Below are 25,581 nucleotides of genomic sequence, written 5' to 3' on the forward strand. Positions count from 1 at the left end.
TGGATGTGTCAAAACAGGGAAAAGAATGCTAGAGTGACCAGGTGGTTCCTAAGCCTACAACCCTTTAAATTTTCTGTGGAACACAGGTCAGGGCACAAACATGGCAATGCTGACGGGTTGTCAAGGATGCACTCCCTAATATCCATGGTCGCTCATCCCTCGAGGTCTGAGCTGGGGGGGAGGATATGTGACAGAAACCAGGGGATGGTAATAAATTCCGTATATAGGGCTCCCAGGATACTAGACAGTTTCTATCCTGTTTGGCCTGGGAGTGCAGCCTTATAATACATACACTCCATCCCACAGTTTGGCAAGCGCTGGAACTGAGGGATGAGAGATCCAGACCAGAGTTTGTCTGCTGCCTGATTTCTGTCACCTGTCATGCTAATTAGGAATCAGGTATGAAAGACTGATTTCCTGTTTGCTCTGGTCTCCCCACAAGAGCCAGGAGGCTGGAAGGCTGCTGAACTACAGAGGGGAGAAGCCTCTTCCCCAAACAGGTTCAATCTTTCTGTTCATTTGTGTAAGACTGCAAAAGTACCGTGTTTTGATGTTGGAAGTGGAAAAGCCACTTCCAACCCTGAGTCAGGGATATCTAAGTTAAGTTATCGCTCAGGTGAGCAGCTTTTGTTTTGATCTGTTTTCTGTTGTATGCACTGTGGCAGTCTCAGTGCCTGGGACTGAATAAACCAGGCATAGCCTGTTTAAAGGAACAGTACGTGACGCCTCATCATTTAACCTACCCTAAAAGACCGTGTTCTAAACAGTCCCGGACAAACGACGGAGCCCCGGAGTAAGCCGTTTGTCACAATATATATATATATATATATATATATATATCTTAACCCTGGCTGTGCTCAAAGCTGTGACCATGCAGCAAGCTTAAGCCTATAGGGAACCATGTTAAAAATGGTTTTTGAAGCAAGACATGCAGATGAGCATACAGTTGTATTTACATTTGCATATTTGCTTTGCTGTGGAGGGTTTTTGTCACTTTTTTTACTCACCATAACTTAACTCAGTATTATATATATATAGTAGTATTTACCAGATGTAAGTCCAGAAATCAGAGACAGCACACAGCAAGAGAAGTCCAAAAAACACTGTATTCAAGAGAAATACATGGCACTGCATCCAACGTTTCGGTCATCCAAATGTGACCTTCCTCAGGGTCGTGCAGGTCACGTTTGGATGACCGAAACGTTGGATGCAGTGCCATGTATTTCTCTTGAATACAGTGTTTTTTGGACTTCTCTTGCTGTGTGCTGTCTCTGATTTCCGGACTTACATCTGGTAAATACTACTGTTTATGTGTGCATATGGGATAAGCATCAGAGGATCAACAGTTTACAGTGTGCCAACTGCCCTTGAAACTCTTATATATATATATATATATATATATATGTGTATGTATACGTATTGACACAGTGACGCGCTGTTTGGATGCGGGACAAAGAACCAGGAAACACCAAGAAGCTAGTGTGAAGGTGCCGCGCTCAGCTTTGCTCAAACTACCAATTCTGGTGCGTCTGGGACGCCGGTTGGAGCGGGACTGTATTGAAAAAAACTCTGCGGTGGTCTTGCGTTGGGACCGCCGGTGCATTGGAACCCTGCTGAGCTCAGCTGGAGATTATCAGGAGCCCCTTTCACCATAGGTGAGTATCTTTACAGCTCACATCACGTCGTTTCTATTGTTCATGTGGCATTAGCACACTATCCGCAAAAAGGGACAAAACCAATGTAAAATCAACAGTGTATCAACGGAAGGTTTCCAGGATGGTAACAAAGTCCCAACTTCTTTCCATCCTATGGAAAATGAAAAAGGCCACAATAGTGAAGTAGTAAAAGGCAATTTTATGCGCAAGTAGAAAATGGCCTACTTACAATGTAGCTGATAAAAATGAACAGTGTGGATGTATGCCGCCGCACAAGCAAACAACCGGCAAATGGGCGTCTCCCTCTCGACTCAGAAGCATCCATCTGCATCCATCTGTGGCACTACCACTCCAGCAATGGAATCCCGCGATAGGAAGTCCAAATCCCGTAATCGCGACGTCGGACAACGGTATGGGAATCGGGTGCGGAGAGGTGGGGCTAAGGAAGGAGCTCTGGGAGAGCTGCAAGGATAGAGCTGCTACAGATCAATTGTGACCCGAGGCCAGTCTGTGTACCGCAAAAAGAGAGCGGACATTGACTGGAGGGTGAGCAGTACAGCGTGCAGAGAGGCCCAGCAGATCATCGCCGGGAGGCCGGACGGAGTAGCGATCCCCATTGGATAGGACCCGCATTAAAGAGTTCTAACGGTGTGGCTGCACCATCACATAGGCCCAGATACCCAGGATTGGGTGGCCAAATGATCACTAACACTGACGTTTATGTGCAGTGTGATGTTGATGTGCTGTTATGTGACTGTGGGGATCCTTTGTTAAGGATCACGAGGTTCCCAAGTATCTATATTCTACCTATAAAATCCTTTACATCACACCCGCATTGTGTTTGTGTCCCGTTGTCTGACCGCAAGCCACGTGTGGCATGCCATTTAGACAAAGGACTTGGGCTCCCACCTCAGCAACAGGAATCAGTCCATTTATCCGGCCTATGTAAAAAGGGGTTACATTGGAGGCACTGCAGAGATCTTTTGTAGTTGTGATACACACAATATTGTCCCTTAATGATAAATGGTCAGACAAGGAAATGGTTAAAGTAGCTGTTTTTTCCCCAGGAAAAGCTTAGAAACTCCAGAACATTCACTCTGTAGCGCCCCATGTCAAGTATAACGGGCAGTTCCTCACCATGAGTGCGACCAGCTCGATTAGCCCGAGAGAAAGAGGCAGCCCGAGGTAATGGCACAGAAAGGCGGAGAATAGGAACCCTACATTGCATACATTGTGGTGGAACGTACACGTATAGATAGACTTATAGCAGTTTATTGCTGTATCTAGCTAAGTGATATCGTTATCTTTCCCCCTTTCCCCTGCTGCTCTGTGTTGGCATATTTATAATGCTAATGGTACCTGGGTACAGCTTGTCGTACCTCCTGTGGGGACATTATGTTTACCCCTCTGGATCTATGGTTCTCTGGGCCATATTGATTATCCATATCATGGTTTATTGGTGGAGTATTGCTTGGAAATGTGTCTGTGATGTATTTTTGGGGGAGTTTTATTTGTTTATTTGTTTGTATCACCGCCGATATCATATATTAATTAATTGTTTTATATTCTTGCATTACCCCCAAGTGCCCCCTTGCTGGAGATTCCGGACCCCGTCTCTTGGGGTTCCCTTTTTTGTTGTTGCTGTAAAACACTCTATCCTGGCAGATAATACCTTGTATATAAGGCTTTGTCCATGTACTGAAACATTGGCAGAGATTCACTAAGGTCTTCTGTAGGTTAGTGTCTTCTGGAGCTAATGCGTTACCCCGGAACGGTCCTTAGTGAATCTCCCTCATTATTGCAAACAAATTAGAGCACGTACCCAATCGGGGGTTGTAGACAAATCCTTTTTCCTCTCCCTACATAATTCGAGTTGTATTCTGGGCTGTCCCATGACCGGGTCCCCTCATACAAACTGAGGACTCAGCACACGTGTAAATGACATTGTGTTTGTGGTCTGGATTTCATCATGTTCTATCTGTGAGTCAACAGGAATCGGACTTCTGCTTTTTTATATTAACAGGCTGGCACTTGGAGGGGTTATATGGAGCAATAGGAAGAGTTTAAGGGAACGGTTACATGGAGCAATAGGAGTTATCGAGAGCGGTTATATGGAGCAATAGGAAGATATATAGTGAGGGGTTATATGGAGCTATAGGAAGAGATATAGGGAGGAGTTATATGGAGCTATAGGAAGAGATATAGGGAGGGGTTATATGGAGCTATAGGAAGAGATATAGGGAGGGGTTATATGGAGCTATAGGAAGAGATATAGGGAGGGGTTATATGGAGCTATAGGAAGAGATATAGGGAGGGGTTATATGGAGCTATAGGAAGAGATATAGGGAGGGGTTATATGGAGTGGTGATATAAGGTAATAGAAGAGGTTATATGGAGCAGTAGAAAGAGTTATAGGGAGCAGTTACACTCAGGGGCGCAATTAGAATTTCTGATTGGATGGTGCAGTTTTTCCAGCCCACCCTATCGACGTTGCGTGATACAACGTCATCATGACGTAGCAGCATCATGTAATGGTGCGTTGTCATGACAATGTGTCGCCATGTGCCATCGATGCATCACGTGACAGCGCGTTGTCATGGCAACACTTCACCATGTGTCGTCGTGTCACCATGACGACACAGCATCACATGCCGCCGCGACGTCGATAAGGAGGGCTGCTCTGCTACCGAGGCCCTGCTCTCTCTCCCGGCAATCCGTTTTCATTGCTGTGGGGAAGAGCGCGGGGCGTCTGTAAGCGCGATACCAATTCTTGGGGGGTGCAAATGCACCCTTGCACGCACCCTGCTTGTGCTACTGGTTATACTGTATGGAGTAATAGATCAGTTATAGGGAGCTGTTCTATGGAGCAAAAGGAGCTATAGGGAGGGGTCATGTAGTGAAGATGTTAATATAGAAAAGGATGTATATGGGGAATAATACCCTGTAAAAAGAATTAGGCTGAACAAACTGGTGATTTAACAAACAAGATCTCTTTATTATAAATCAGGGGTTTGCATCGTGTGGAATCTGCCCAAATTTCTGTTTCACACCCCGTTAGATAGATAGGGTAAAGGGACCACAGGGGCGAGCCCCACTCTGTTATTACCCCGGTCAAATACAGAGTAATACTGTCCAATGAAAACGTCTCCCAGAATCCACAGGGGCCCAGCTGGGGGTTTAATATCAAGACCCTGGAAGCCGCTGCTGCAGAAGTCTGAGCCATCTGAGCTGTCCTGGGGAGGGAAGAGAAAGAGACGTATAGGTCGGGGGGTGCCCTGGGCTGCTTTAACCCTTACCGTGCCAAAAGGGTCTTCTACCGAGACTCAGGGGCCGTGTTTACCAAGCAGTGCTAGTCCATGAGACGTCTTCCAGTGCAGGACCAGACACCTTACACAACAGATTCAAGTGAATAGGTCGTAAGGTGTCCTCTGGCGGCAGAAGTGGCGTAGCACCATTAGATGCGCTGCTAGTGAGGGACGCGCTGCTAGTGAGGGACGCGCTGTTAATGAGGGAGACGCACTGTTAATGGGTGACACACTGCTAATGAGGGAGACACACTGCTAATGAGGGAGACACACTGCTAATGAGGGAGACACACTGCTAATGAGGGAGACACACTGCTAACGAGGGAGACACACTGCTAATGAGGGAGACACGCTGCTAATGAGGGACACGCTGCTAATGAGAGACACGCTGCTAATGAGGGAGACGCTGCTAATGAGGGAGACGCTGCTAATGAGGGAGACGCTGATAATGAGGGAGATGCTGATAATAAGTGAGACGCGCTGCTAATGAGGGACACTGCTAATAAGGGAGACGCGCTGCTAATGAGGGACACACTGCTAATGAGTGAGACGCGCTGTTAATGGGTGACACACTGCTAATGAGGGAGACTTCTTGGCAAAGCATAAAACACTTACAATTTGGCAGTATTATCTTTTTTTTTCTATTTCTTTAGTGAATTCCTATCACACTTTTATTTAACCGAAAGGGAAGCAGTAGCAGCCATTTTAAAAGTGGCCAGATGTAGCAGATCGACAATTATTTTGCAGACAGCGCCAAAACGTTGTTGTTTGTGTTTTATTAATCCTTTCGTTACCAGAGGGGTGAGCTAGCCACGCACTGCAGAGCAACATAATACCCTGAGGAGCCATGCCTTACAGGCCCCTCTGGTAGGGACGGGGTGAATGCGTGTTATCAGGACCTGGAATAGAAGGAGTTAATAAATCTGTGTCCTGCTGATTAACCTAATCTAACTAAGGCAAGATTAATTGCAAATGAATAGTGTTTGCAAAGCAGCACACCTTAATGTATTGTTACAGAGCACACAGGAATGGGAGTAGGGCGAGGCGTGTTACAAATAGCATGTATAAATGTGTGTGTTTGTATGTATGTGTGTATATATATATATATATATATATATATATATATATATATACTGTACACACACACGTGTGTGTGTGTGTGTCTATATGTATACATGTGTATGTGTGTCTGTATAAATAATAATAATAGCATATTCTTGTATAGCGCTGCTAATTGTACGCAGCGCTTTACAGAGACATATTTGCAGGCACAGGTCCCTGCCCCGTGGAGCTTAAAATCTATGTTTTTGGTGCCTGAGGCACAAAGAGATAAAGTGACTCGCCCAAGGTCACAAGGAGCCGACACCGGGAATTGAACCAGGCTCCCCTGCAGCAATCTCAGTGTCCGTCAGTGTCTTTACTTACTGAGCCACTCCTTCTCCCTATACATATACATATATGTGTGTGTATGTCTGTATATCCGTGTGTGTGTGTGTGTGTGTATGTATATATATATATATATATATATATATATATATATATATATATATATATATATATATATATATATATATATATATATATATATATATATATATATATATATATATATATATATATATATATATATATATATATATATATATATATATATATATATATATATATATATATATATATATATATATATATATATAAACCATAATACTGAGTTAAGTTATGGTGAGTAAAAAAAGTGACAAAAACCCTCCACAGGAAAGCAAATATGCAAATATAGCTGTATGCTCATCTGCATGTCTTAGGCAGGTCTGCAACCCCGCCTTTCCCCATTATCACCCAGCATACAGCACTTCCACTGCAGCAAGGGATTCTGGGAAATGACATGCAAATGACCACACAGTGTCACTTTTTGCCTCAATAACCATTTTTAACATGGTGCTGTATGCTGGGTGATAATGGGGAAAGGCGGGGTTGCAGACCTGCCTAAGACATGCAGATGAGCATACAGCTATATTTGCATATTTGCTTTCCTGTGGAGGGTTTTTGTCACTTTTTTTACTCACCATAACTTAACTCAGTATTATGGTTTAGCCTATCCCATAAGCCTCTCTTGCATTCCCAGTAAAATCAACCCCACACTGATGAGACCCATCAAGGTCGAAACAGCTGTCTGTGGGTGGTTTTCTGGGTATGCATCTTAACCCTGGCTGTGCTCAAAGCTGTGACCATGCAGCAAGCTTAAGCCTATAGGGAACCATGTTAAAAATGGTTATTGAGGCAAAAAGTGACACTGTGTGGTCATTTGCATGTCATTTCCCAGAATCCCTTGCTGCAGTGGAAGTGCTGTATGCTGGGTGATAATGGGGAAAGGCGGGGTTGCAGACCTGCCTAAGACATGCAGATGAGCATACAGCTATATTTGCATATTTGCTTTCCTGTGGAGGGTTTTTGTCACTTTTTTTACTCACCATAACTTAACTCAGTATTATGGTTTAGCCTATCCCATAAGCCTCTCTTGCATTCCCAGTAAAATCAACCCCACACTGATGAGACCCATCAAGGTCGAAACAGCTGTCTGTGGGTGGTTTTCTGGGTATGCACCTTAACCCTGGCTGTGCTCAAAGCTGTGACCATGCAGCAAGCTTAAGCCTATAGGGAACCATGTTAAAAATGGTTATTGAGGCAAAAAGTGACACTGTGTGGTCATTTGCATGTCATTTCCCAGAATCCCTTGCTGCAGTGGAAGTGCTGTATGCTGGGTGATAATGGGGAAAGGCGGGGTTGCAGACCTGCCTAAGACATGCAGATGAGCATACAGCTATATTTGCATATATATATATATATATATATATATATATATATATAGCAAATGGAAATATTACTGTGTGCTCATTTGCATGTCTTTAGACAGGTCTGCAACCTTGCCTTTCACAATTATCCCACAGCACACAGTGCTTCCAGTGCAGCAAGGGATTCTGGAAAATTACATGCAAATGAGCACACAGTTAACTAAGTGTATGTATATATATATATATATATATATATATATATATATATATATATATATACACAAAAATAAAGGGGATAAAAACAGCGGCAACCATCGCAAAAACTACAAACTGTCTCATAAATTGATCTCTACACATATATGCATATAACTGAGAACCAGTGGATTAACTAAAGTTTACCAAGTTAATGGGTAAGAGGTTAAAAGAGGGTAGCCTATGGATGTAGATAGATCAAAATGTAGCACCCTATTTAAAGATAGTAATACAAAAAATATGAAAAATCAAAAGAATAAAAAACAATCAAGACACAGAAATCCCTCTCCCCCTACTCCCTTCCTGCTCCCCCCATTATCGTTTAACTCTTTTGTTGCCAGGATACAACTCTTTCCACACACACTTTTTTGATTGTGAAACAACCCTGTCACTAATTAAAGGGGTGCGGGAAGTGTAACAAGAGGGGCTAGAAGGAGAGCGTGGGGCAGAGATCATCCCTAGCTTTGTGTAAACATGGGGGACATCTCACCCCAAAATATATGTACCCCGTTAAGTTAGAGATGGGCACATTTTTATCCAACGTTCGTATTCACCACGAAAAAGACATTTTTCACATTAGCTTAACTATTTTTGGAAATGGAACGGCAAAATTGGCTAATTTAGTTCAGATTTTTTACTCAGAAAGTTCCTTCAAAATATTTTTTTTTCCGTCTTTTTTTTCATTCGAAAAACCTGCATTAGCAAATTTCGACACATTTGCCCATGTCTACATTCAGTGCCAGAAGGAGCAGTGCTGTATTAGGGTTTTTGGCACGGAGACCTCCCCAAATACAGCACTGTAGGTACTCTGTGTCATTGTCCCCTGGCCGTCTCGGTCCCCTCTGTCCTTTCATGGAGAACAAAAGGGTGGAATCACTTGGAGTCTGCAGGAATTTTCAAGGAGGGTCTGTAACGTCCTTAGTGCAACAAGTGCCCCCAGAACTTACCATTACAGTGTACTGCTCAGCAGACAGCGTGTACCCGATTCCATTAATGGTGAAGGTCACAGTGGGCATCCCAATCAGGTTACTACACTCCACTGCATACTAAGAGAGGAGAGAGGTTCCGTCAGCGTTAAGACTTTATTAATATACAGGCAGTCCTCGCTATCCAACATTTCACTTTACAACGAATGGCATATCCAACACTTTAAAATGCAACCCTATTGGACGTTTTCCGACTCCGGAACTCGTTATCCGACTCCTGAATGCGTTATCCAACGCTCGCCGCCACTGATTAACATGGGACTCACTTTACACCGGTTTCACTATCCAACGCTACTTCCAGAACGGGTTCCGTTGGATAACCGAGGACTGCCTGTATATTGGTTTTTAAATATAGGGGGATATATATATCAACATATAAAGACACTTTCAAATATATAACGGGATTCAACAAGGGGCAGGAGGGTGGCATATTGCAAAGACAGGGACGTGTTCAAAGAAGAGGTCGTATTCTGAAACTGGAGGGTGGAAGGCTAAGGGGAAATGTGTGGAAGGACTTCTTCACAGAAAGGATGTTGGGTTAGTGGATCAGCTAACCAGCAGAGGTGGTGGAGGCTGGTACAGTAAGGGAGTTCAAAACTCATTGGGATAGACACTAGTGGATCCTAAATATGAAAGAAACCAAAGCATCTAATAGGGTCTGAGGTTTTCCAGTGGAGAGGACAATGGGAAGAGTGGGAGGAGTGGGGAGGGGGGCAACTGTGGGACTTTATGTCTCAGTCTGACCTACCTATAGGAGCAAACTGACCCTCTGCCTTTTCTCCTTCTCCAACACTCTTCTCCTCTACAAGGGACCCTTTCTAACCATGCAGGATGGAAAATGTTAATGGAAATACTGATGTCACTGTGGCTGAACTGAGTGGCAGATCCTTGGGCAAGTCTAAGATTAGAATGTAAACTCGGCAGGGCTGGGCTGGAATCATATCCCTGCTATGCACAATCATACTTGTATTATTAAATATAAAAGAAATATGAGGTTCATAGGAACAGTCAGAAGTTCCAGGATTATGGGTAATTTAACCTTTTTACTGCCCGAGGGGACAGTGCTTCTGACATTGAAAGCATTGTACAAGACGGTTTCCAAGGTATGAGCAGATCTCACCTCGCCGTCTGCAGCGGTGGCTCCGATTGCGTTCTGAAGCTGAAGGATGTCGGAGGGGGGACCAGTGATCATGGAGGTGCCGGTGTCTATGATGGCCTGACAACCCCCACTGCAGAACATCTCCTCCCCTCCCACCTGTATGCTGTAGGGAGAAGGGGGTGGAGTGTGTCAAGGTATCTAGCATGTGTGTGTGTGTTTATGTATATATGTATATATTTTTGTGTGTCTGTGTGTGGTGTGTGTCTGTGTGTGCGTATATATATATATCATCAGCAGCCCTTGTCTTCCCACTACTGGATCAAGCCACCTCAATGATCTTCCAGGTACAGCAGTTGCAAGCCCCTCTTCTCCACGTGGCTCCAACACATTTTCTGATTTCATCCTCCCATCTTTCTTTCGGTCGTCGTCTTTTAATCTCTTTGAATCCAGTTGAGCCCCATCTTTGTCCAATGATGGTCATTTCTTCTTGTGATATGTCCGGCCTACTGCTATTCTAATTTCTCAACCCTTGTGATGATATCACAGACTTGTTTGGTTTCGAACCCATTCATTCTTTTTCCTGTCTCTTTGGGTAATACCCATGGGACATCTCTCCATACTTCTTTGCGTTGCCTGAAGCTTCTGAATTATCTTTGCGTTTAGGGTCCAAGTTTAACATCCATAAGTGAGCATGGGCAGAAGAATACACTGGTCAAAATCGGTCTTCTTGAAGCACAGTGGAAGGTTCCCTTGAAATATTGTCTTGTTTCTTCCAAATGCCTCCATTCCATCTTCATTCTCCAATTGATTTCATTCAAAAGGTTCCCATCCATTGTTATTTGCCAGACATGGTAGACATAGTCTTTTGACTTCTTATAGTTCTATTCCATTTCTCTCATCTTGGCAGACTTGACACATGTTGAACATCACTTTCAACTTGTTGATATCCATAGATTGCCCCACATTCTTACTTGCTTCGCAATTTCTCCAATTTTTTGCTGGACTTGTGTCAAAAATCACAATGTCATCTGCAAATCAGAGTTGACTCAAAAATTCACCATTGATTTTGATTCCTTTTTCTTCCTGATTTTAATTTCTTGAACAATTCTTCAAATGTTGCAGTAAAATCCTGTGATGACACAGTCTCTCCCTGCCACAACTCCCTTGCTGATCCTTATCTTGCTTGTGTGATCATGGAATCGAATGGTTGATGTGGCATTCTCGTAAATGTTTTTTATGGTATCAATGTAGGCTTCTTAAACAACATTTTGTTTTCTTAGTGCATCTAGGACGGCTGAGGTGAAGACAGAATCGAATGTTTTTTTTTTGTTATCTACAAATCCTAAACTGAGTCGTAGATCATATTCATTACTTCATGAAATCACTTCTTATATGACTTGGATGTGGTCCATTGTGTTGTATCTCCTTGTTCTCAAGCGTGGGCAAAATCCAGGGTCTGTTGCGTACCCGATGAAGGACCCTGAGAGGTTCGAAATCTTGTAACATTTCAACGACTTGTTCGTCCAATAAAAGGTATCATACCCCCTACTCCCGCTCCCTCCTTTGTTACTACATGGAAGAAAGGACCAATACGGCTCCCCACCATTCTTTACTTGATATATACACACATACACACAGACACACACACACACACACATATATATATTAATCCAAATAATTACTTTTGTTTTGTGAGTGTCAAGATGCATTTTTGCCAGGATACAAGAGATGTAATAATCATGTACTTACTTATCCAGCTGGATCTGCCAGTACCCCTGATTAGTGACTGGCACCCACTTCAGTTGACCAGAGAAGCGCGAAGTGTCAAAGCCACCGAATATCAGCTCTCCTCCCACCGAGGAGCTGGGGTCCCTGGGGAAGGAGATGGGGCAGGTAACAAGGAGAGTTGAGGGGTGCTGGCTGAGTGCTAGACTGGGGTTACACCCTCGACAGGCGTGATGGGGAGTTATGTGTTAAAGTCTTAAGTTAAGATCCAGCTTCGTTGGGGTTTGTGTACCTGCTCATGTAGACAGAGAACATGGGCAATTCCACCAGGTTCTGAGTCATCATGTTATCAAACACAGGAGTGCTGCCCCCCACTGCCAGGGCGGGGTACGCCAGGCCCAGGATGCCATCGAAAGCTGCATCCACGAAGGTGCTTCCTGGTTCAGATACACTCTCTCCGAACTGCTGACCCTGCACGGTGATACCTTGTACCTGTGGGGAGAGGAGGAGAGGTTGGGAGCACCCCATGAGAGACTACAAATGGGTACAGGGAAAGATTCCAGGGGCATGTCTATCAAAATGGTGCAATTTGCTCTAAAGCACAGAGAAGAAATGTGTATCTGTGTCAGTGTGCACCAGACCTATACTTGCAGGTCGTATGCCCCCTGTGATGAAGGGGGGATTGGTGTCAGGCCCAACAGGACCAGAACCTACAGCCTTTGCAATTCAGCAGCAGCTCTAGCATTGAATTAAACCAGATGTTGAGTAGCTCTAGTGCAGGCGTGGCCAACCACAGTCCACAAGGGCCACGAACAGGTCAGGTTTACAGTATACTTCAGCACAGGTGGCTCAATCAGTGGCTCAGTCTTCGACTCAAAACATAACTGCTTAAGGAAGCGTATGAGTAGCTCCATGGCTGATAATTAACACCTTGGCCCCTTGCAGACACACTTACCAGAATGTCCTCCTAATGTCTCTGTACGTTCTTCCTACCAACCAATTAGATTGTAAGCTCTTCGGAGCAGGGACTCCTTTTCCTAAATGTAACTTTTATGTCTGAAGCGCTTCTTCCCATTGTGTGTTATTTGTATTATTTGTTATTTATATGATTATCACGTGTATTACTGCTGTGAAGCACTATGGACATTAAGGGCACTATATAAATAAAGACATATATACTGTACATACATTGAGCGATTTGTAATACAAAATACAGATTTTTGGCTAGTTTTCATCCGTTACGTATGACTGTGTCACATCGCGTGAGTTTTAGTCCGTTACGTATGACTGTGTCACACCGCGTGAGTTTTAGTCCGTTACTTATGACTGTGTCACATCGCGTGGCTTGACAAGGACAAATTCGATGCTACTAGATTAGAGAAAGGAATCCTGCACAGGTTGTTGCAGCAAATTCATTGTAATATCACACGGACTCTCCCCTAACTCCTCCTATAACCGTTCCATTAGAATGCTCACACTAACAAGCAAGTGTGGAATTGGACATTTGGTCACAGCCATCTCACCACCACCAAGTCTCCGCCGGCGTTTGGCCGCAGAGGGACCCTACGCCGCTCCGCCACTGGGCGTTCAGCCGCCGGCTGCTATGCCAAGGTAAGTTTATTTAAGGGGTAACTTAGGGGTTCGGGCAATGGGGTTAAGGTTAGGTGTTTTAGGGTAATGGGTTAGGTTTTTAGGTAGGGGATTAGGGTAAGGTTTAATGGCAAGGGATTTTAGGGTAAGGGGTTAAGGTTTTTGCAACACTAATCCCTCTTAAGGCTGGTTCTATAGTGCGGGCGCGCGCTACGCCGTGCGCGGCATTTATGGTTGGCTGACGTTAGGGCTGTTATATACAGCATGCAGCCGTGCGTGTCTATGCGAACACGCGTGCACGTGCTGCATGCTTTTCGTGAGTATACTGTGTTGAGTGTATACAGTGTTGAGTGTGTTTATGTGTATATGTGTGTGTGTGTGTGTGTGTGTGTATGTATATGGGTGTGTTTATGTGTGTATGTGTGTATGTATATGGGTGTGTTTATGTGTATATGTATGTCTATATGTGTGTGTGTGTGTATGTGTATGTATATGGGTGTGTTTATGTGTATATGTATGTGTATGTGTGTATGTATATGGGTGTGTTTATGTGTGTATGTGTGTATGTATATGGGTGTGTTTATGTGTATGTGTATGTGTGTATGTGTGTGTGTATGTGTGTATGTGTATGCATATGGTTGTGTTTATGTGTATGTGTGTATGTGTGTATGTGTATGTATATGTGTGTATGTGTGTATGTGTGTATGTGTGTATGTGTATGTATATGTGTGTATGTATGTGTGTATGTGTGTATGTGTGTATGTGTATGTATGTGGGTGTGTTTATGTGTACATGTATATGTGTACATGTGTATGTGTGTATGTGTATGCATATGGGTGTGTATGTGTATATCTATGTGTGTGTGTATGTGTGTGTATGTGTGTGTATGTGTGTGTATATGGGTGTGTATATGTATGTGTATGTATATGTGTGTATGTGTATGTATATGCGTGTGTGTTTATGTGTATGTGTGTATGTGTATGTATATGTGTGTATGTGTGTATGTGTATATATATGGGTGTGTTTATGTGTACATGTATATGTGTGTATGTGTATGTGTGTATGTGTATGTATATGTGTGTATGTGTGTATGTGTGTATGTGTGTATGTGTGTATGTGTATGTATATGTGTGTATGTGTATGTATGTGTGTATGTGTATGTATGTGGGTGTATATGTGTACATGTGTATGTGTGTATGTGTATGCATATGGGTGTGTATGTGTATATGTATGTGTGTGTGTATGTGTGTGTATGTGTGTATGTGTGTGTATATGTATGTGTATGTATATGTGTGTATGTGTATGTATATGTGTGTGTGTTTATGTGTATGTGTGTATGTGTATGTATATGTGTGTATGTGTGTATGTGTGTATGTGTATATATATGGGTGTGTTTATGTGTACATGTATATGTGTGTATGTGTGTATGTGTGTATGTGTGTATGTGTGTATGTGTATGTATATGGGTGTGTTTATGTGTGTATGTATATGTATGTGTGTATGTATATGTATGTGTGTGTATGTGTGTATGTGTATGTATATGGATGTGTTTATGTGTGTATGTATATATATGTATATGTATATGTGTGTATGTGTATGTATATGGGTGTGTTTATGTGTATATGTGTATGTGTGTATGTGTATGTGTGTATGTGTGTATGTGTGTATGTGTGTATGTGTGTATGTGTATGTATATGGGTGTGTGTGTGTGTGTGTGTGTGTGTGTGTGTGTGTGTGTGTGTGTGTGTGTGTGTGTGTGTGTGTGTGTGTGTGTGTGTGTGTGTTTTATTATTTATTAAAAAAAAAACATTAGTAAAAAGAAAAAATGATTAGACTTGTTTTATTTATTTAAAAAAAAAACATTAGTAAAAAGAAAAAATTATTAGACTTGTGCAGACACACATACATACACACATACACACAAATATATACACACATACACACACACATACATTTGAGCGCAGGCAGCGGCGCGAAAAGTTGAATTTCCTCATCTTCGCCGCTGTCTGTCGGCTCCCCTCTCCCTGCTGTGCGCGCGCGAGGCCCTTGTATAGAAAGGCTGACTCACGTCAGCCAACTAAAATTCCGCGCGCGCACGGCGTAGCAAGCGCCCAGCACTATAGAACGTGCCTTAGTCAGCCTTTCTATAATTGCGCCTCGCGCGCACACGGCAAGGAGAATGGAACCGGCCGACAGGGGGAAAGATGAAAAGAAAGAATTTGCGCTGCTACCGACGCTGAAAATGTAAGTATATGCGTGTATATGTATGTACGTTATTAAAAAAATTATTACAGGATTTATTTATTTGAAAACACATACATACATATACACACACACACACACACACACACACACACACACACACACACAGTCGCGCACAGTATACTCACAAAACGTGTGCGGCACGCGCGTGCGCACGGCCATACACACTATATAACAGCCCTAAAGCTCCACTCACACCTATCTGATTTGTAGTAAAGGGGAGCTATGGAACATCTTGTCCACCATTTTGTTCGTTGCTTAGCTTTTAACAGTATAAATATACATACAAATATAGGATGAGTATCTCCTGTGGATAGGAGCTTATTGATTCAGCAAGCAGTGTCATATGTTAGGTTGTGGTAAATATGTATATATACTGTATGTGCATTTTAACTCACTTCTGACACCCCAGCTGACCAAAGGGCTGCAACTACATTCTATTTGTAATGACCCTTCCTGACTGATAATGTTAAAACAATGGGATGACATTTCGGGTGGGGGCCAAGATCACAAATTAACACATGAAAGCCTTGGTTGATCAATAGAAAAGAAAGATACAATAGAACACAAATGGACACATGAAAGCCTTGCTAAAAGAAAGCAGTGTGGAATAGAAAATACCAGAAAGACAAGTTTAGTCTGGTTAGTCATTAAGAGGAGTGGTTAAACTGTACTGAGTGGTCAGTCTATAATATGCAGTGTATAAAATGTAATAATGTGTCAGTGACTTGGAGAGAGAGGGAACATGTAGCAGTCTCCATCCTGCTTGTATCTATCTCCGTGCTTGAAGTACAGAAATAAAGTTCTACAATGCTTCAAATCAGGGGCGTAGCTAAAGCCCGGGGGGGGGGGGCACTCTCTTGGGGGGGCCCGCTCTCCCCCTCCTGTCGGCGGCACATTGCGGGCCTGAGATGCAGGAAGGGAGCACAGGGAAATCCCTTGCTCTGCAGGTGGGCGGGGCGTGGATCAGGGGGCGGGGCCCTGAGATGCAGGAAGGAAGCACAGAGGGTAATTCCTTCCTCTGTGGGTGGGCGGGGCCTGGATCAGGGGGCGGGGCCCTGAGATGCAGGAACGAAGCACAGAGGGTAATTCCTTCCTCTGTGGGTGGGCGGGGCCTGGGTCAGGGGGCGGGGCCCTGATATACAGCAGGAGGAGAGGGGGGAAATGCCTTCCTCTGCAGAGCCTCTGTAGGTGGGCCGGAGGGAAGGGGCGGGGCCTCAAGTACAGCAGCATGGGGCTGGAGCTGCAGCCTGAGAGACAGGCTGGGAAAGGTGAGAGGGGCGGGGAAGGGGCGGGGCCTCGGTCAGTGGGCGGGGCTGGAGCTGCAGCCTGAGAGACAGGCTGGGAAAGGTGAGAGGGGTGGGGAGGGGAAGGGGCGGGGCCTCGGTCAGTGGGTGGGGCTGGAGCTGGAGCTTGAGAGACAGACTGGGAAAGGTGAGAGGGAGGGAAAAGGTTAAAGCTGCAGTTCAGTCTTTTTTTATTTTTTTTAAAATTATTTTTTTTACTTCAATAGTTTTATGTGTGCAATCTCTAATTACCTAAAGAACTGTATAGCTGCAGGTCAATTCGTTCTCCATGTATTGATAGGTCGAAATTTGGTGACATAATTAGTGAAGGGATCTGTTTTTCTTCTGCTTCTGTCTCTCAGTGGAAGCTCATGAATATTCATGAGCAGTGTTCGACAATCCTATACATTTGCTCGCCCCGGGCGAGTGGATTTAACCCCCGGGCGAGTAAATATTGGAACAAGCAGCACACGTTTGGTACTAGGTGGCGAGTAGATTTTTTTGTGTGGCGAGTAGATTTTTTGGTGATTTGTCAACCACTGTTCATGAGCACTCCTGCACTTACATGTGCTAGAGGGAGGGCAGGGCTGACAAAGGGGTGTGCCAGGGCTTGTGACAGGACATGAAGGGGCAGTGCCTTAGCAAATGGCTGTTAAAATAGAATACAAGAAAATTGGTCTTTCAGAGTTGTTTTTTTAAAAACAGAAAATGCTAAAAGTCTTTTTTCTTACTACAGAACTGATTTATTAAAAAAAACACACATGCAGGATATTGACTGAACTGCAGCTTTAAATCACAGGGGTAAAAACAGACTTGAAAGGGAAGAAGACAGAAAAGGTGGGGAGGGGGGAGAGATGGTGAGGAAGGGTTGATGATGATGAGGGGGGAAAGCTGGTGAGGGAGAGCTGAGGAGGAGGGTGAGAACTGGTGAGGAGGAGCTGATGAGGGAGAGCGGATGATGATGAGGGGGAGAGATGATGAGGGAGAGCGGATGATGATGAGGGGGAGAGCTGGTGAGGGAGAGCGGATGATGATGAGGTGGAGAGCTGGTGAGGGAGAGATGATGAGGATGAGGGGGAGCTGATGATGAGGGGGAGCTGATGATGATGAGGGGGAGAGCTGGTGAGGGAGAGCTGATGATGATGAGGGGGAGAGCTGGTGAGGGGGAGCTGATGATGATGGGGAGAGCTGGTGAGGGAGAGCAGATGATGAGGAGGAGGGGGAACTGATGAGGAGGAGGGGGAGAGGTGGTGAGGGGGAGTTGATGGGAGAGAGCTGGTGAGGGGGAGCTGATGATGAGGAGGGGGGGAGATGATGAGGGGGGAGAGCTGGTGAGGGGGAGCTGATGATGAGGAGGGGGGAGCTGATGATGATGATGAGGGGGGAGAGCTGGTGAGGAGATGATGATTAGAGAGAGGATCATGGAGAGGATGGGGGAGGGAGAAAAAAAATTACTGCCAGTATTAATATTATTGGGGCCCTGAATTTTTTTTGGGGGGGGCCCTGAATAACCATACCCACAAACCTATTTGCAGGACTCACAGTGAGGCTTCAGTCTGAACTCGGAGGTACCTGTTTCTAGAACATCGGGTGTAGCTATATATACCCTTCTATCTCTCATCACTGGTCACAAGATATACAAAGGAGTGGCTATCCCTTTCTGCATAGTCATACAGCATCACATGCTGGGGATGGGAGTAACCTGAGTCAACCTACACAGTTGACCCATTAAGACTGTTAACCCTGTTATAAAGCTGTTATACTAGCTAGTAGTCCCCAAAGGGGGGGGGGGGGGGTTACATTTCTTAAATCTGATGCTTCGTTCAGGAGATATAAGTGTTTGTAATATTAAGTGTTCGGGAGATTAAAATTAAGCGCTCCCCAAAGTCCATTGCTGTCTAAATGTAACCATGGTAACCTCAGTAGTTATATATTAAGAACATCATGATTTGTAACACTGGGAAAACATTTTTATTCTTTTAAAGAGCAGGACATGTTTACATAATGTGCGCTAAACTCATATAGAGTGTGGGGAGGGGGAGGGGAGGAGGGGGAGGGTTGCAGCTTTAATGTGTACGAGCCCAAAATAAAGGGATGGGGAGGAAATATGGGGTGGAGAACTTGCGGAGTAAATGAATATCTAGATGAGGAGGTCACTTTTGGACTCGGTGGGATGTCTCTCTCGACATCTCTGTCCTCTACAGACTTTACAAATAACAATGAGATTATTCATCTTGTACTTACAGTGACCTGGTCAGTTCCGATTATACCAGAAAGGCTGCCGGTCCCATACTGGATGGAGAAGGGACTCCCATCAGGACTGTAAGTGCTTGATGTACTGGGCTGGAACCTGGAGTGTTGAGCTGCATAGAAATGATACTCATTCAGCAGGGGGCAGTGGAGAGCTCATGGGCTGGCACTGTTAGGCCTCGGACACGCTTACCGCTGGCGTGCTGAGGCGCGCTGAGGCTCAGGGAAAGCGGGTGCTTTCCCTGGCCTTGCGGTTGCTTACCGCAAGCGCTCTCAGCAGCCGTCAGGGGGCGGGCCGGGGGCGGGCACGTCACTGGCCAGGGGCGGGCCAGTGACGTCACGGAGCTGGTTCGCCCTCATTGGGCGAACCGCTCACGTGACCGGCCTGTCTCGCCGGCAAGCGGGGGAATTTTAAATTCCCCTAAGACCTGCGCTTCCACAAGCGCGCGGAAGCGCAGGTGAGCCCCTACTAAAGCCGCTCTAATTGCGGCTGTAGGGGCTCAGTGCTGAGCGGGAGCGCGCGTCAGCACGCTTCCGCCAGCAAGCGCCAAACATGGCCAAGGCCTTACACAGGTCTCCAGTTCGAATCCTGCGCTAGGTAAATGTGGTGAACAATGCATTGAAGTGTGAGCAGTATACTGCTCTTTAGGAGAAGAAATTATTGTATGTAATACACTGCTATGTATAGCATTGTGCATACTGTCATGTGTTATTAACGGCTGAACATAAGGATTTTCTTTCGTCGTCTTCTTCTTCTTATTATATTATATTTAATGGCAGAGCCGATAGTGTGAGCGAAATCCCTGAGGGTTAAATAAAGAGATGGCGGCCCTGGCAGGACAGGAATGATAGTGCTCTCTTACCACAGGCTGCGCTCGTACAATACACAGACGGGACCCACAGGTTAGAGGAGCCAGTGTCAAAAATCACAGTGAAGTTCTGAGCAGGGGATCCGATGGAAATGTCTCCAAAATATTCCACCTGGGGAGGGCAAAGGAGGGACGTGGAGACAGCTCAGTGGGGAGCGTGTGTGAGAGAGAGAGGCAGAGAGTGTGTGTGAGAGAGAGAAAGAGAGATACCAAAGAATCGAGCCACTAAAGAGGTCTAGTCTCTAAAAACTGTGAGTGCAGATATGAGAGTGTGTGTGTGTGTACATATACTGTATGTGTGTGAGATTGGGTGTGCAGATAATGTATGTGTGTCAGTGAGAAAGTGTGCGCATGTATGTGTGTTTCTGAGATTGGATGTGCAGGTGTATGTGTGTGTGTGTGTGTGTGTGTGTGTGAGATTGGCTGGGCAGATGTGTGTATGTGTGATATTGGGTGGGCAGATGTGTGTGTGAGAGATTGGATGTGCAGATATGTGTGTGAGATATTGGGTAGGCAGATGTGTTTGTGTGTGTGTGAGATTGGGTGTTCAGATATATGTGTGTGTATGTCTGTGTGAGAAAGTGTGTACATTTATGTCTGGATATTTTGTGTTGCAGGCACCTCTGGCGGTCAACATCCTGTTGATGTGAACTCACTGGTCCATCATACTCACTGCCTCTTACACACTCACAGCACCCGCACACTCACATCCATGTAATTAATGAGAGGCTCGCTGGGCGTCTGTCCCAGGGGACACGAGTCACTGTACTGAACCATGTCTAGCCCATGTGAGGTCCACAGGTCAGAGAGTTTCCCACTCTCCTTCAGCACTCTGCGCAGAGATTTCTGCCTCTTCAGGGGAACTCTGGGAAATAGAGAAATCCACAGAATGAGAACAAGATACCTTTCAAACCCCACAGACAATCATGTCACCTTGCAGATTAGGACAGATTGGATAAACCACCATGCTCCTTCTGTCCCAGTGTCATTGTGGCACCTTAAAGACATTAGGACGGCTGCTGACATTAAAAGTAGCTCCAGTCACGTTCAGTAGCTCCAAAGTACTCCCCCACTTACCATAATACTTCCATACGGTCTCTGTAAGTTCTCTCTACAAACTAGGGAGTTATGCTCTTAAGCGCGTCGGTAACAATTGGGCAGTAACGCACAGAAACTCTTATTGACTTGAATGGGAGTTTCCAGGCGTTAGTGCCTAATTGGCACTATTATATATATATTACATACATACAAATAAAGCTATACATATTACATACATACAAATAAAGATATACATATTACATACATACAAATAAAGATATACGTATTACATACATTCATACACAGATATACATATTACATACATACATTTAAAGATATGCATACATATTACATACATACAAATAAAGATATACAAATTGCATACATACAAATAAAAATATATGTATTACATATAGCAAATAAAAAGATCACTTGTGAACTCATTCACGTCTTAGACAGGTCTGCAACCCTGCCTTTCACCACTATCACCTAGCATAAAGTGCTTCCACTGCAGCAAGGGATTCTGGGAAATTACATGCAAATGAGCACACTGTGTCACCTTTTGCCTGAAAACCATTTTTACATGGAACTAATGCTCACTGTTAACACAGCTTTAAAGCAGAGCATGGGAGTCAGATGCAAAGCCAGGGAAACCATTCACAGACATGTTTCGACCTTAATGGGTCTCATCAGTTGGTTGTACTGCTGGCTTTGCAATTTTCAAGGCAGTAGGATGTCCCATGACGTTTTAAGTTATGGTGGGTGAAAAAGGCAACAAGAAACCTCCACCGTGTTGCATATAGCAAATAAAAAGATCACTTGTGAGCACATTCACATGTCTTAGTCAGGTCTAATACATATGTATTACATACATGCATACATACATATGTATATATAAAGCAGAAAATAGCCGTGTTAGTCCAGTTGCGATAGTGCAGAATAAATGAGTTCTTTAGTATTAGGTGATACTTTTTTTATTGGACTAACAATTTATGTCATAGGACAAGCTTTCGAGAGTTATCTGAAGAAGAGAGGATAACTCTCGAAAGCTTGTCCTATGACATAAATTGTTAGTCCAATAAAAAAGGTATCACCTAATACTGAAGAACTCATTTATTCTGCACTATATATATATATATATATATATACAAATAAAGATATACTGTACATATTACATACAGATATAAATATACACATAATACATACATACATAGGAGGTTAATGTACAGTATTACTGTCTAATAATGGACTTTATCTTCGTGAGTTTTCGGAACCCTTTCGTATTACTAGTATTTACTGGCACAAGGGGAGAAACAGAGCAAGACAATGCACTCACCTTATTACCCCGTGGACCAGAGCCACACAGAGCAAAACTAGCAACGATCGCTTCATCCTCAACATGTAGCTCAGACCGGACAGTATGTATCTGTACAGACCCAGCTAGAAATGTTCAACTTATACCCACTGTTAGAACCAAGCCCATATAGTCCAGATAAGGCTGTTTGCAGTGCAGAGTAAACAGGCGCCTGATTTCCGCAGTTACACGAAAATTCCCACACAATGCAAGCAGGTGAGAAGCCTGTGAGTGAGTAAGCCAGACAGTTTCCAGGGACCCCGCTGCTGTGAACTGATTGTCAGCTCTGCAGGGTAGGGACTGCCTTACCCTGCATAGCTGGGACTGACAAACTGCATACGGGAGGAATTGTTCTTATTTTCAGAAGTAATTGGGTACAATAAAATGGGCAGTTCTCCCCCCCCCCCAAAAAAAAACCCCCCACCTCTGGTTCCTGCCTTACCTACAGACCTCTCCCAAAGAGCTTACAATCTAAGTGTAGAGAAGGAATACATCCTTGTGCATTAGACACACTTATTTCTATTTTTCAAGCCTCTCCATTAGTAGGGTGTATTTAATTGGGGTTTGGCAGAAAAGGAGCATGTTACGAGGAAGCAGCAAGTATTATATTGTATGTCTTTATATAGCGCCATTAATGTACCTAGCGCGTCACAGTAGTAATACACGTGGCAATCCTATAAATAACAAATAATACAAAAAACAGGTCATGGGAATAAGTGCTTCAGACATAAACGTAACATTTAGGAAGAGAAGTCCATGCTCCGAGGAGCTTACAATCTAATTGGTTTGTAGGAGGAACGTACAGAGACAGTAGGAGGGCATTTTGATAAATGCTTCTGCAGGGGGCCAAGCTTTATGTCTCGTGCCTAGTAGTATCTACCGTGCTAGTCATACGCTTCTTTAAGCAAGTGTGTCTTAAGGTGGGTCTTAAGGTGGATAGAGAGGGTGCTAGTCGGGTACTGAGGGGATGGGCATTCCAGAGGTGCAGGGCAGTCAGTGAGAAGGGTTTAAGGCGGGAGAGGGCTTTAGATACAAAGGGGGTAGAGAGAAGACATCATTGAGCAGAACGCAAGAGTCGGGATGGTGCATAGCGAGAAATTAGGGCTGAGATGTAAGGAGGGGCAGAAGAGTGTAAAGCTTTAAAAGTGAGGAGGAGAATTGAGTGTGAGATGCGGGATTTGATTGGAAACCAGGCGAGTGATTTCAGCAAGGGAGACGCTGAGACAGATCTAGGAAAGAGTAGAGCGATTCTGGCAGCAGCATTTAGGATAGATTGTAGGGGAGACAGGTGAGAGGCAGGAAGGCCGGACAGCAGGAGGTTACAGTAATCGAGACGGGAGGGAATTGGGTGTCAAACAGTGGGAAAGGCCTGTGTACTAAGATCACATTGACATTTTTATTGTGCGTCAACATTGTAGTTGAATAAACCTTCATAAAATTTGCAACGCGCTTAAATCTGGGACAGAACCTGGTGCTGAGGCTGGCTTGCTCCTTTCTCTGGAACCCGGATCTCATGTAACCACAGCTCGTTTCCGGTCCGACGTTTCTGGGGATCCCCTGGGCTGTATGCTGCGTCTAACTAACTGCAGCACACGTTGCAGATGCTGCTGCAGTGAAAAAGTCCAAATAACTGGAACAAACAGGTGGACCCTCACACATCTTACAGGGGGTACACTTTCTCTATTCAAAATCCAATGCGTTTCGGCCCTCTGCGATCATCTCTGAGAGAGAGAAGCACGCCACCCGCAGCACCAGGTTCTTTTCCAGCATTATGCGCGACCCGTCGGTGTCCGGCGCACGGAGGAGTGGCGCCCAAGCAGAGATGGCGCACCGGTATAACTTGGCACCAGCTTCCTTCTTGAGCTTCCAAGGGACCATGGAAACCTTCCAGGAGACGGATGAAGGACTGCATACCCCCCTGAATCGGGCTTCTACTTTTATCAGGCAACTTATCCTGTTTTTTGTTCTATTTATTTTTATGTATTATTTATTGCATTTTTTCCTTCTATAAAGTATTTACTCGCATGACTTGCGCCCTTCTTCTTTTTTTGTTTTGTTTGAGATAAAAATATCATTACCGTATCAACAAATAATATAAAATAGGATGTGGACCCATGATACTGTGGTAGTTAATATCAAAAGTGGTCTAGGAAAGTACATTCCCGAGAGATGTCAGATCTATCTCTGCAAGCTGATGTCAGCTTGTTTGCAAGTGCTATGAGGTGACTAAAATCTGTAAGAGATAAGAAGTAACCCGCAGCCTCTACAGTATGGCGGGCTGCATGCGAGAGCGAAAGGTTGCTAGATATTGTGTATTATAGGCTAAAGCAGTAAAATTCCGGGCATTATTGAAATCCCTGCTCCCTGATTGGTTAAAATTCCGGGCATTATTCATTCAGTAATGCCCGGAATTTTTGTAGCTTGCAATGTGTTTATTTCCAGCCAATCAGCTTTTCCTTTCGTCAGAACAGCTCTGACACAGGGCAGGGGATTGGCCAGGAAGCAGCAGCAGGCAGTAACTCGTCCTCCTCCCTCCGTGAACACAGCTTCATTTTGAGTTGAGGGAGTGAGGGAGAGAGAGTGTTTGTGTAGCTAAAAAGTAAGTGGCTGTCTGACATTTGTTTGTGCGTGTGTGTAGCTGCAGTGTGTGTGTGTGTGTGTAGCTGCAGTGTGTGTGTAGCTGTAGTGTGTGTGTGTAGCTGCAGTGTGTGTGTAGCTGTAGTGTGTGTGTAGCTGCAGTGTGTGTGTGTGTGTAGCTGTAGTGTGTGTATGTGTGTAGCTGCAGTGTGTGTGTGCGTGTGTAGGTGTGTGTGTGTAGACAGAGGGGCGGTAGTGTGTGTGTGTGTGTGTAGAGCTGCAGTGTGGTGTGTGTGTGTGTACACACAGAGGGGGCAGCAGTGTGTGGATATAGATAGCTGCAGTGTAAGTGTATATAGAAGGTGATGTAATGTATTTACCATTTTATTTTAATTAAAAAAATCTATTTAACTATACAAAAGTGTCTATTGTTTATTAAAAAAAGCCTACATTTAGCCTATAATAGTAATAATCCTCTCAGAACAGGGCATTACTGACCAATAATGCCCTGGCTGGGTTAAAGTCCCTCGGCTTCGCCTCGGGC

General features: G+C 44.4%; 1 protein-coding gene across 1 annotated transcript; it reads right to left on the bottom strand.

Annotated features, from left to right (window-relative positions):
- Positions 1-4,626: 4,626 nt before the first annotated feature.
- Positions 4,627-22,598, bottom strand: CTSE (cathepsin E). The gene is made up of 9 exons (XM_075615154.1): positions 22,443-22,598; positions 20,777-20,933; positions 20,063-20,180; positions 19,194-19,312; positions 12,104-12,303; positions 11,836-11,958; positions 10,108-10,249; positions 8,949-9,047; positions 4,627-4,888 (listed from the first exon to the last, which is right to left on the bottom strand). The coding sequence occupies exons 1-9, from the start codon at positions 22,505-22,507 to the stop codon at positions 4,700-4,702; spliced, it is 1,212 nt and encodes a 403-aa protein (XP_075471269.1). The 5' UTR covers positions 22,508-22,598; the 3' UTR covers positions 4,627-4,699.
- Positions 22,599-25,581: the final 2,983 nt, after the last annotated feature.

The sequence above is a fragment of the Ascaphus truei genome, chromosome 9 (assembly GCF_040206685.1).
Source record: "Ascaphus truei isolate aAscTru1 chromosome 9, aAscTru1.hap1, whole genome shotgun sequence".
Taxonomy (NCBI): domain Eukaryota; kingdom Metazoa; phylum Chordata; class Amphibia; order Anura; family Ascaphidae; genus Ascaphus; species Ascaphus truei.

Coding starts and splice junctions, on each gene's coding strand:
- CTSE (XM_075615154.1), bottom strand. CDS start 22,507: ATGTTGAGGATGAAGCGATCGTTGCTAGTTTTGCTCTGTGTGGCTCTG. Junction 20,934..22,442: donor CTGGTCCACGGGGTAATAAG/GTGAGTGCATTG, acceptor TCTATTTCCCAG/AGTTCCCCTGAAGAGGCAGA. Junction 19,313..20,062: donor TTGTACGAGCGCAGCCTGTG/GTAAGAGAGCAC, acceptor ATTTCTATGCAG/CTCAACACTCCAGGTTCCAG.